This window comes from Artibeus jamaicensis, unplaced genomic scaffold (assembly GCF_021234435.1).
Source record: "Artibeus jamaicensis isolate MK-2021 breed Jamaican fruit bat unplaced genomic scaffold, CSHL_Jam_final contig_332, whole genome shotgun sequence".
Classification (NCBI taxonomy): domain Eukaryota; kingdom Metazoa; phylum Chordata; class Mammalia; order Chiroptera; family Phyllostomidae; genus Artibeus; species Artibeus jamaicensis.
Genome location: NW_026521788.1, coordinates 6,585,029 through 6,597,209, shown reverse-complemented (window position 1 = coordinate 6,597,209; position 12,181 = coordinate 6,585,029). Strand labels below are relative to the sequence as shown.

At 42.0% G+C, this 12,181-nt stretch overlaps 1 protein-coding gene across 3 annotated transcripts in view; it reads right to left on the bottom strand.

Annotated features, from left to right (window-relative positions):
• The window catches only part of PRKG1 (protein kinase cGMP-dependent 1), a 1,343,317-nt gene that overhangs the window by 1,112,160 nt on the left and 218,976 nt on the right, over nt 1-12,181 (bottom strand). Inside the window, exon 1 of one of the 3 annotated variants that reach the window (XM_053663934.1) lies at nt 7,086-7,756. The exons of the other annotated variants lie outside the window; for them this stretch is intronic. Within the exon in view, the coding sequence (XP_053519909.1) occupies nt 7,086-7,396 (311 nt within the window). The 5' untranslated portion in view covers nt 7,397-7,756. Of the gene's footprint in view, nt 1-7,085; nt 7,757-12,181 lie in introns of those variants that run through there. 3 annotated transcript variants of the gene reach the window in all.

The following is a 12,181-nucleotide window of genomic DNA, read 5'->3' as shown; positions in this document are numbered from 1 at the left end:
GTGCAGATGCTGTGAGCAGAGGGGTGTTGGAGCTGCCTGGCCCCACTGCAGGCAGGGACTGGGGTTGGTAAAAGGGACCAAGGAAAGTGCTTTCCCAAAGAATGGGAACACAAATAACCTGTAGTGACTGAAGGTGATTGCTCTATCAAAAAGTTCTCACTCCTGCCTGCACCTTAGAATCTCCTCAGAAACTAAATCAATATACCTACACCACAGGTCCACCCCACGGCAATGGAATAGAATCTCTGGAAGTGATGCCCCAGGAAACATATTTTTAAACATTTCCTAGAGGGACATACCTGCATTCTAATATGCAGTCAAGGCTGAGAACCAGTGGGTTAGGCAAGGTAACGATTACTCCTTTGGGAGAATAAACAATGACACATTTACAAAATAGGGCACATCTATAATGGGGGATTTGCTTTTTGCAAGGCTTTAGTGCTAAAAAAAATGTAGGCAATAGCAACAATTCTCTTTAAGTGGAAAGTTTATCCTGGTCCTTTGCATAATAACACACACACACACACACCATTGTCTTCTAATCAGAGTGGTTCCCAAATTTTGCTGCACACTAATGTCATCTGAGGAATCCTTTTAAAAATACTGATGGCTGGCTTCCTCCCCCAGAAATTCCAATTTTAATTGGTTTGGGGTAAAACCTAAGAGCTCCCTAGATGAGGCTAATGGGCAGCAAAATTTGGAAACCACTGTCCTATCTTATTTTTTCCACTTCTTCCTAAGTACTTCACTTCCCATTTAATTACTGGTGAACAGGTCCACTCCCCCGAGAACAGCCTATATGTGTGATTCATTAGGTTTTTGTGCCATTGCCTAATCCTCACCCTCCTTTGGGAACCAGGAGAACCTCATGGCTAAGGAGAACAGGTTTGGAGTTCAAATTTAAAGTCGGCCCCTTACAAAGCGTGTGACCTTGAGCAACTTTCTATACATTTCACTTTGAGCTTCAGGGACCTGCACCTCGGTGCTGTGAAATGGGGGTACTCTGGAGGCTTCCTCACAGGGCTGTTCGATGAAAACGACAACCCACGGAAAGCACGAGAAACAGCGCCTGGCCCCGAGCAAGTGCTCAGTAAATGTTATCTGTTATGCTAATGAAGGGCAGCGCCACTCTGACCCTTTCTTTCAGAAACAGTGACATGCCGACTTGCTCTCCTCATTCTTCTGACTGCCCTGTTCTACCAAGCCCTGCCCGGTATCAGACTACAGGATATTTGAAAGGACCAATACGAGGCATTCAAAACAAGCAGTGGCCTAGAGGGAAATAATGCTTTTCTACCAAAATCCCAGTAAGGCTCCCACAGCCAGAGGAGGCAAGACTTTGATATACTCTAATTCGGGGTCTCCTCTCTGGGGCTATCTTCATCCACAAAGTACTCTCCAACTTGCAAATTCTGTTCCAGTCCTCTTGCCTATTTATTCCTTTCCAAAGCCCATGACTCGCTTCCAACTTCTTGGCAAACATGGCATAGCTTTAACAATACTCATCTTGTCGTGCCCATCTCTGCCCCCTCCACACACACCTCTTCTTCCCACTCTACTCTCCTACTTCTTTTATATAAATGTCTATGGATCCATTCAGAAACAAGACACTTCTGGAAGTATCGTACTAGTCCCACCTTTTGTTAAACATATGTTTTGTGTAGCTACAGTCTTTGTGCTATTGTTTATATTTACATGACAGTTTTCGAGGGAGAACATTTCTCTGCTCTTACAAACAAAATTATACCTAGAGAGTTCGAACAGGCCACACATATTGAACTGCCCAGGAAACTAAGGAGGAGCCGAGGAAAGCAGTCGTTATAGAAGACGGGGAGGGGAGAGAAGTGGTGTCAGAAGGCTGTGTGCGAGGAAGTCGGGACGGGCTGTCAGGGAAGGGGTGGCCGTCAGTGCCAGCTCAACAATTCAGATCAGAATTCAAAATGCCACAGATGTGATCGCATAATAAGCTGGTGAGCATATTGCTGCCTGCAGCATGTGCTTATTTATTTAGCACATTGTCTTGTGTTCTCCAAGCATGGAAGGTTCGAGTCAGAGGGTCTGAATGCCAGCAGCAGGTCTGGTTCCCAGGGATGGGCAGCGGTACCTATGGTAGAGATGGCAGAAAGAGCAGCAGACCAGCATTGAAACTGGTTGCTAGGATACCATGGAGACCCTCCATTGCTAGGCAGACAGGGGAAAAAATGTTTCCATATGCCTTATAACCTGCAAACAGCAACAACAGAAACATCGTCTGCCTTCTTCTACTCTTCCCCATTAGGAATCCAAACCCAACTCTTTAGTGAATTAACAACTAGCGTGAGCTTGGAAATGTGGCGCCATACAGCAAGGAAGCTGGTCCTTTATATTCTCAGGCAGTCTCTGGAGCTATTCTCTTTAAGGGTTTGTCAGTATCCTTGTTCTAAGTGCCCTTTGCAGGGCACACCACTCGACTCTGCTTCAAAACATTAGGGTTTTAGCAACCTGTTCTCAAACATTTTTTTTATAAAAGCTTCCACAACTTCCAATTCACTGCATAGACTGTAATGGCAAATTACCAAGAAGCTTAAATAGGAAAGTGTATTAGAATAAGGTTAAACTGGAATTTAACTCTTCCTCAAAAACAAGAAAGTGATTTTTAAAGATCAACTCCAGGTTCAATTCCCATGTCCCATTTGCCAACGTATGTGAGGAATCTGCAATGCTAGTCTGTGGCATAAAATTCGATTATTTTCAATGGGAACAGTGTGAGGTGAGTGGAAAAGGAGCTTGTTTTCTAGTGAGAGTGGAACTGGGTTTCTTTAAGAGTTTAAAATCATCTGCTGACCGGTTATATTCAATACCCTTACCTAGCTGGAACAGTAATGTCTATCATTAGGACTGTGCTGGTGGGGGTGGAGGGCTGGACTGACATTCCCAGACTCACAGCTTTACTAATGGGTACTAATTAGTCCTCTGGTAAAACACACACGCACGCACACATACATGATTCTCGATTATTCTAAACACAGGCAGAAATGCCTTCTTTTCCACTTTGTAAAATAGAAACTAAGGTTCTGATTCTTTCTGGCCTAAGCCTGCTTTTCTCCACCCCCCACTATGGTGTGTGGAACAGCCACCAGTTGCTGTTACCCCCGGAGGTGCCTTCTGGTTCCTGTGCTGTCGGTGCCTTGGCTGACGGTCCTCCCCGTCCCCACTCCACCCTCTAATCTCGTCACCACTAAATCGAGGCCATCCTCCAAATACCTATTTACTTCAAACATCTCCATTGCTACAAGAATTTCTGATACCATAAAATTAAGTGAGCTGAATTATATTTGCTCACTGTCTTAAGCATTTCCTCTGTGACTTGCCTTACTCCGCTTTCTAGAATATTTACTTGTGCAGTGTTGTTAACCCTTTGTTAACTCCCTGATGCCACTATTTATTTATCTCTCACCTCCAATGCCTGATAGCAGCTTGTACACGGCACACGCAAGTATTGAACTGAGCTACAGGGTGCACTTGAAATTCAATCGCTGCCTTGGAAGAAATCTATGCTTTAATATTATGCCACCTATTATGATACTAAAATGCTAGAATTCTCTCGACTTCCTACAAAATTTAACTATGCAGCCAGTAGGAGGATTCCATTTCTCTTGAGATATACTAGTGTCAAGGTTTAAAAGCTCACAGAAGATCCTGTTACAATGAATGCCTCCCTAAAAACAAGAAAGTATTTCTTTTCATCCTCCACTCTTCCGCAGCGCTCCGCCATCAGAAAGTAAAGTATAACAAAACGTTATTGTCCTCTGACATGCAACTATCTCTGGAGCGAAAAGCAACAGCTTAACAAGAACACAGAAACACTAACAACTTCTGAAAAGAACTCAAGTCTGTGGAGCCCAGCTGAGGAGATGTGGAACCCTGTGACGGCAAAGACAAAAAGGATTTCAGAACACGTACTATAGAGAAACGGCTGAGACCATAATAGCAGATGTTGAATGTGCTAACCTACTACGGGCATTTTTGTCATCGTAAGGGTTTATTTACTGTATTTATTTCAAAATAGATAGACTAATAGCTTTATATTCTCAAGTAGTTATTTGGTAGCAGTAGAATACAGATTCCAATTTGCTATATAAGTTCTTTGCTTCACATCCATAACCGAAAATGTGTGCAAGGGCTGTTTCTATACAGGTGTTAAAGAGACAAACAAACAAAAAGAAATGCTCTCCCCCTCACAGGTGCAACAGGAGGGCCCTGGCTGCCTGCTGGAAACTGACCAAGTCTTTCCTCCAATTTCCACTTCAGTGGGGAAAATTTCAAACCAAAAGTAGGTAAGTTAGTTTTCAATTGACATTATTTTTCAATGATCAAAAATCACTACACACAGAAGCTTCAAAAATTATCCTCAGAAGGCAGCCTCAGCAAGCAAAAGGGAAACAAACATATTTTCATTCATCGGCTAACTGAGCAGAACAGTTAACTGCATCGAATGGAAAAAAAATAGAAAACTAACATAAAAATCAATTTTATACACCCTGGCTGGTGTAGCTCAGTGGATTGAGCACGGGCTGTGAATCAAAGGGTCGCTAGTTCAATTCCCAGTCAGGGCACATGCCTGGGTTGCAGGCCAGGTCCCCAGTGGGGGCCATGTGGGAGGCAACCACACATTGATGTTTCTTTCCCTCTCTTTCTCCCTCCTTCCCCTCTCCCTAAAAATAAATAAAATATTTTAAAAAATCAATTTTATACTATTTAGATGGTTTCATTTTAATTTGAATTCATGATAACCTGTAAGTTTTAGAAAGACAACTAAATTTAAGTTTCACAGAAGATGAAATATGAAGACAAACACTTGTTGACAGCAAGTCTGTGTAATCAAACTATCATGAAAGAAATCAAATTTCAAACTTTGGCAAGTTTTCCTAATTCTTTGTGGAGCTACCTTGTACAATCATTCCAATGACATTACAATAATCATTTTGCATACAATATATTTCTCTTTCCCTTGAGAGGTACACTGTGTCACTTAAGCTGATTTTATTCTAGTTTTCTTTATGTAAGTGTGAAAAAAGAACAGATGTTTTTCCAAAATTATTTAAGCTTGGAAGACATGCTATCATTTTCTTCAAAGTAATGCCCAGAATCACCAGAACCATTGTGGTTATACCTTAGTAGCTGACTTCTTCAAAGCACAAGTTAGTTATTAAATAAATATCAAAACGCACAGCATTGTTGAATAGGTAAAATGTTTATTATGACAGAATTATTTGCCACACTCATTTCATTTCCCACCATGGGCTTTAAAAAAAATCTAGTTGTTCTTCATGTGAAGCACTAACAAACTTGTAAAATGTCAGCTCGTTCCTTACTGCCTAGATTCCTTTAGGTCTTAGTTATCCTCTAACTTGATCATGCTTCATTATGAAACCTATTATCAAAAATGGTCTTTTTTATAAAAGTGGAGTTTGCTCTGTGTTGCTCCAAAGTCTTGAAAATACTAAAAGGAGCTCCTATAGAATGCTTAAAGGCACAGAGAACTGTCTTTGAATTATGTTTTCATTATGCGAACCTTGGTCCAGGAGAGATGGCCATGGGCCGGGTTGGCCAAAACGGGTCGGCCCATCAGGACAGCAAATTCATTTACCAGAGAAAGCTGAGTGGGACACAGACCATTCAGATCTCTAAGGCAGATCCAAGTCTACTGAACTATTAGGGCAACTTGGTGTAGCCGGAATGTCAGTAATGTTTATTCTCACTGTTTCTTCATCAGCCCCTCTCAGAATAAAACCTCATAAAGCCAAACCTGATAACAGCACATGCTCTATGGGAACCAAAAGTATGGGTACAACTTTAAGTTTTCAAAAGTGTAATTAATACATACTCTCAGCTTCCCCAAATACAGTAAATACAGATGAAAATGATCAAATATTTACTCCTCCTCATATTAGTTCCTTGTGTTTATGAAGTAGAGAGTTTCAAGGGACCGTGTATTATTATGTAACACCTCATCCAGCCAATGTGATGTAGTTAGGAACAGAGTGCCAAAATGCTTCATTTTATCAATTATGTCATTATCTATTCATTAAAAGTACCATTCGTTCGGGTACTCATTCTATACTAACCTCAAGTTCTTGTCACTTTACGCTCCGTAAGAACTCTGAGTTGAGTGGTGTATAGCAAGTTTCATTCAATTTTCCTACCCAAGGGGTGAAGCCCACTGACCCCAGAACTACATAGTTCCCTGAAATGCTGGAACAGTACCGGAGTGCTTGCATCGGGATCCAGGAATAAGGCAAACAGTGGGTGTACACTGACAATACAGGTAGAGTCCTTCTCTGTACTGATCCTAGAAACCTGCAACCTCTTGGAAGAAGGAGGTGCCCCATTAGTAACAGTATGCAAATTCCTTAAGGAAAAGAAGCAATGTTCTCCCTCAGATGTTATGAGAAAATTTTTTAAGAAATCAACAGATTAGGCTTCCATTTGTGGACTGCAAATGTCATCCAATTCAGGAAATCAAAAAATCGTCCCTTTTACATGCGCATTTGCTTATTTCTGACACTTGGATGATGGCAGATCATCAGGTTTGGAGGGTACTGGCTGGAACTGCCAGCATGTACAGACGCCAGGGACGGCCAGGAAGGCACGGGAAGTGAGGGTGACAGCAGACGCATTTCATTTCAAGTCTGATGAGCCTGCATTTAGGATTTTACGGCCCGGCAGCTTTGCCAAGGCATTTGGGAGATGGGGCTTTTTATTCCGCTTCTCACACTCACTCACACACACACAGCTGGACACATACCTGGGGGGCATTCAAACTCTCTGTACGAGAGGTGCCATATATGAATGTATATTGTATATATATATATATTTTTAAAATACCTTGACATCCGACAAAGACAGGAAGGCAATGTAGGTACAGTGAGTCTGGCTCTAGAAACGTGCACAACCCCGCAAGTTGCGCCCGTTAAAATGAAACATTTCTGAAGGATGAGGACAGACATGGCAAGCGGGAGGGCGGGGGCTGACAGACAATACAGAGACCCGCAGCTCCCCACCGACAGGGTGCCACATGGCCCCGGAGCGCAACCCCTGCTTACTGTGGGCTCTTGGGGTAGAAGGGCAGGGTCACATGGCTGAGATCCTGGATGTCGAAGGCTGTGGGCTCAGCGGAGATCGCCTGCCGTTTGGTGCGCGGCTCTCCCTGCAAGGTGCTCGCGCTCTGCTTCTGCGCCTGCTGGGTGGCCGGCCGGATCACCGAGCGGTACTTGTCCAGCTCATTCTGCAGCTTCTGGATCAGTTCGTCCTTCTGATCCAACTCCAGCTCCAGCTCGTCGATGAGAGCATCCCGCTGCCTCAGCTCCTCGATCTTCTCCTGGAGCGCATACTGTAAATCCCGCAGGGTGCCCATGCTCCTCCGGGCTGCCGGGGGTTCCTTCCAGACGCTGCTCCACGTCTTGGGGCTTCCTCCCCTCTCTGATCAACTTTCCCCAAAGTCGCCGCTGCCTCTGGAGTGCAAAAGCTTCCTACTTGAGACCAAAGCCAGCCCTGGCTTCTGAGCATGCCCAGTCCGCCGGCTCCAGCCACCCAGAGTTTCAGTGCAGATTTCACTTCTTGGGGCTGATGGAGAGGCTGAGTGTGCGGATGAGCAAAACCGCAGGTCCAACCCGGGATCAAACCTGAGACGAGGTGGGCGCCACAGGGGAGAGGGAGGGAGTCAAGGAGCTGGGGGCGTGGTGGCAAGGGAGCAGGAGAAGTGGACGTGGATGACGCTCCCAGGCAGCGGTTGGTCTGCCCGGGTCCCTTGCGCTGGGCGCCAGAGGAAGCCAGCGGTGCGTGTGGAGAGCGCGATAACCCTCTGGGGCTACGCTGCAGGATGTGCAGGCGGAGCGAGGTGGGAGCACCACTTTGGGGGTTGGGGGGTGAATCAGAAAGGGCAACAAGGACCCGCGCAAACTGGGGAGATGTCAGCTGGCTCCAGAGCAGACCAGTCTTGAGGACGCCAGACTACAATCCTGGCCGCGAGGGGAGAGCGCGCTCTGCATCTTAAAAGCCCTGAGTTCTGGAGGTATCTCAACCCGCAGCCTCAGCAAGAAAAGCTCCCGAGCCTCGGGTCTGAACTCTCTTTTTTCCAAAGCCACCTTTTCCCATCAGGAGCGCAGCACACAGGTGGCTAATGCTTAAAGAAACTTGCCCCTTAGGAGATAAGGGCCACTCTGCCTGGGAGGGATCCCCAGAACGCACAGGTGCTTTTAGGGAAGGGAAGGGACGGGGAAGGGGGTCTTGTGACTTTCCCCTCTAAGCCTTGTCACTCTCCTTCTCCTGTTCCTGCTCTTCCTTACCTTTCCACCTCTTCCAAACTCAGGTTAATGAACTCTTTTTAGGGTAAAGGCCAGATGGGTTCGGGCCCTACAAGGCCACTGCGCTTCTCCACTGTCCTCTCACGTGAGCTAGTAGTGTCTACAGAATTGTTTGTGGATGAGGAAAATCATTGCTGAGCTCTAAAGAGATCATCCTAAAATTGAACCATACCTTTAAAAATATTACTTGCCTGACAACCAAGCTGTCATGTCTGGACGCTCCCACTCAAATAGCAAGACTCAAACTTTGAAAAGACACAAGACTCAAAGAGAAGGGAGCTATTCCACGCTGTCTCACCCACCCACACCCCTATCCCTGCCCACTCCGTATTTCCTAAATTAATGACATTTAAGTAACATACTTTCTGTTTAAGGTTAAGTCTGTCATCATTGGAACTCATATTTAGAATCTCCAAATATTTACTTAATACTTACCTAAATTTCTAATATTTATCTAAACCTTCACCACTTAATCCACTTTTATAGTGTTTTTATTAGCAGCCCTCTAATTATTATTGTTAGGCACTGAATGGTATAAACCTGAATGCTCTGTTTGGCCATTCCTTAACAATAAAACAAAGTAAATAGTTAATACTTTAAAATTGAATCATAGTCCAGAACTATTCACTGGAATCTAAATTTAATCAAGGATACATATATTAGTCTCAAACAAAGTAAAAAACTTGCTTACTTTTACTTTTGAATACACATTTTTTTCTATCTAAGCTAAGAAAAGGAAGGAAGGAAGGAAGGAACTAGCAAACAGCAAGTTAGCAACCTCCCTGATTTAAGGTGATTTAAAGAGGTGTAAATGGCAAAGGATATACAATCCTAAACATTCTTCCACATAACTTATGATCCAATTTCTTAGGATGGATGATGTAAGACAATTTTTCTGTTCTCCAACATGGACATATAAAAGACATAACTGCCCAAAACATTTTCATTTCTAATCCACAAAACATACATAATTTATGCATATGGAGTGCAGGAAATAATAATTCTGAACTACTGTTGTCTTCATTAAAAGTGAACCAAGCGGAAGAACTGTAATGTTGCATAACTGACACTATTCTCAAAGAGCTGCTGTGGTATTTTCTTTCTCCCAGGCGAAGGGCCAAATTTTTATCTTTCTAACCTATGGGAATTCTTTAATTCCATGGGAAAAATGTTTAAAACTAAATGACTTTTTCCTATCAACCTATTATAGGGGTCCACAATGCCAAGAGTTTAGGTCTAAAAATATATCAGGAGCAATGTAGAAGGAATATCACTAGATAACTGCTGAGCAGGGTTGTATTTTAAGGTTCATGTGAGGTTTCAATGGGGTCACTTGAAGTTTTTCAGCAGCACAAAGGAGAGAAGAATCTTCTTCATTTGTAGAAAGCCTGTCTACACGTACAAATGAAAATAGAAATGAAAGCATTTTTTTCCTCCCCCAAAATTACACTTCAACCAAAAAATATTCAGGTGTTTTTGAGAAAAAGTGAGGGTGTTTTTTACACTAAGTTATATCATTTTTTCTCTACTTAAGCTATCATATCTACATGCAACCATAAGATATATCCGTGTGACATTTTCATCTTAAATGAAAGTCTTGGGATCCAAAATATATTTCATGATGAATTCCCTACTGAAAGTCAGGAAACTGCTATAATAAATGCAAAGAAAACAAACAGCCAAGAAGAAATGAATATTACAATCAACTTTAAAAGATGTTCAAAGTATAAGAACATACTTGGTAATATTAGCCTATATTATGAAAAAATAATTTTCCCTTAAATATGTAATAATTATACATCTAAAATCCAGAATTCTAGGCTATTCTGTTCTTGAAGTCAAAATAAATATTTTAATTATGTTTTTCAATCAAGTTCTCAACTGGTTCTTTAGATCTCAAGGGACCTGACTTTCCTGATTTTTGCATGATTACAATATTGTCTTAAACATCTTTTGCATCATACTTGGCAAATGTAGGAATCAATTTTATGTGAAAAATCCAAGTCCTGCAGTTCAATTTCAACAGACAAATTTTACTATGTGTTTAACTTAATTAGCTAAAATTTTAAGACCAGAGATCAGGCACAAGCCTCACTTCTGCTCGTTTAGAAATGGCTGCCCTAAATCTGGAAAACCATGGAGTGGAATGACCTATACTGAGCTCTCCCACTGCCCATCTGGATGAAGTCCTGAGATAGATGCTAAAACAGAGAACAATGCAGTTTTGAAAGAACCGAGCTCACACTCTAGAATTCCATAGTCAACTCTCGACCTACTCCTCAGCAGTCTCTGTTTGTTGTAACTGTAACAGAAGCAAAGTTCTGCCAGTAGCCAGACCAACCTGTGGCATGTTGATGTTCTTCAATTTTGCACCCAACCCTCATGAATGAGAGTAAGTATTGTATGCCTTCCTTAATAAAAATCTCAGAATCCGTGTGACATTTTCATCACAGATATGATAGCTTAAGTAGTGAATTAAAACCGGTTTAATATTCAATAATGCAGCTATATCATAATACTAGGTACCAAAAAATAAAACCTGTAGAATTTATAATCACTCACTAAAATTATAATTTGCCTGAAAGGAACTGCGATCATTTTGTCAGCCAGTTGCCACTGCCACTGATTCAACATTTCATAGAACAGTGCTAAGTTTGAGATTTCTTCTGCCATTTCATGCAAATATTTTGAACTGCAAGAAACAAACTAACCAACAACAACAACAAAAACCCGAAGCTTTTCAGGCGATGGTAGCCACCCATCAGAGAAAATCTGTCGCAGTAACAAATACCCCTAAGAATCTAGATGTGAAAGTTACTATTACTGATAGACACACTGGTTTGCTCTAAATTGCTAATCCTAATCAAGATCACAATAAAAATAACTTCTTGAACTCTTAATGCATGGCAGGCACCGTCTTGTAACCCTCGTAACCCTACTAGTTGCACACCAACTAGTAACCCTACTAGTTGGACATCTTTATGACTTCCATGTACATTTGAGAAAACAGAGGAACAAAATCACCCATCTAATATATGGCAAAACTTGGATTCAAATCCAGTCTGTTTGATGCAGAGCTCAATCCCTTACCCCCAGCCCTCACTGCCTCCTGCAGGAATTCCAGCTGCTGTTTCTGTCTTGGTTGTGGACCCAGAGAGGTAAGAGTGCCCTCAACATTAACTAGCCTGACAGTGGGGCTGAGGAAGTGAAAGGAGGAGAAATTTGGAAAATCTTGCAAGAGCAGGAAAAAGATTTTTTTAAGTTTCTTTTTCTAAAATGGTCTTCAGTACCATTTAATGAGGGTTTAAGATGACCATCTATACCCATTTGTCTGAGATTGTCCTGGTTTTAATATTAAAATTGTTTGGGACTGCCCCGGTTTTAAAACTGAAGTCATAGGTACCCCATGGTTCTGGACAAACCAGGACAGTTGGTCACCTTAACTAATTCGGGATTGCTGAGCCTCTCTACTATAAATATTTTCAAATTTTGCTTTCAAAGTTACTGATAGAATAGTAAAGCCAAGGAATATATATAACAAAAATATATATTATTTTAGGCACATTACAATCCATTTATGCATTTGCTTGTGTGAATATATTTTAGGAAAGCAATCATCCTATTCAAAAGTCTAATAATACACAAGGAATTGTCTTTGGACTGTAAAGGAGTGAATCAAACAACAGAATTTTAATTACACTTTGATGAGTCAGACAAGGATTCAAGGCTCTCTTTTGGTTAATCGTAATAGAAATCTGGAGTTTATACACATTGGCTTCCTCCAGACTAAGCACAGTGTTTCAAGATTCTACGTGTTTAACTCTTACAGAATTATA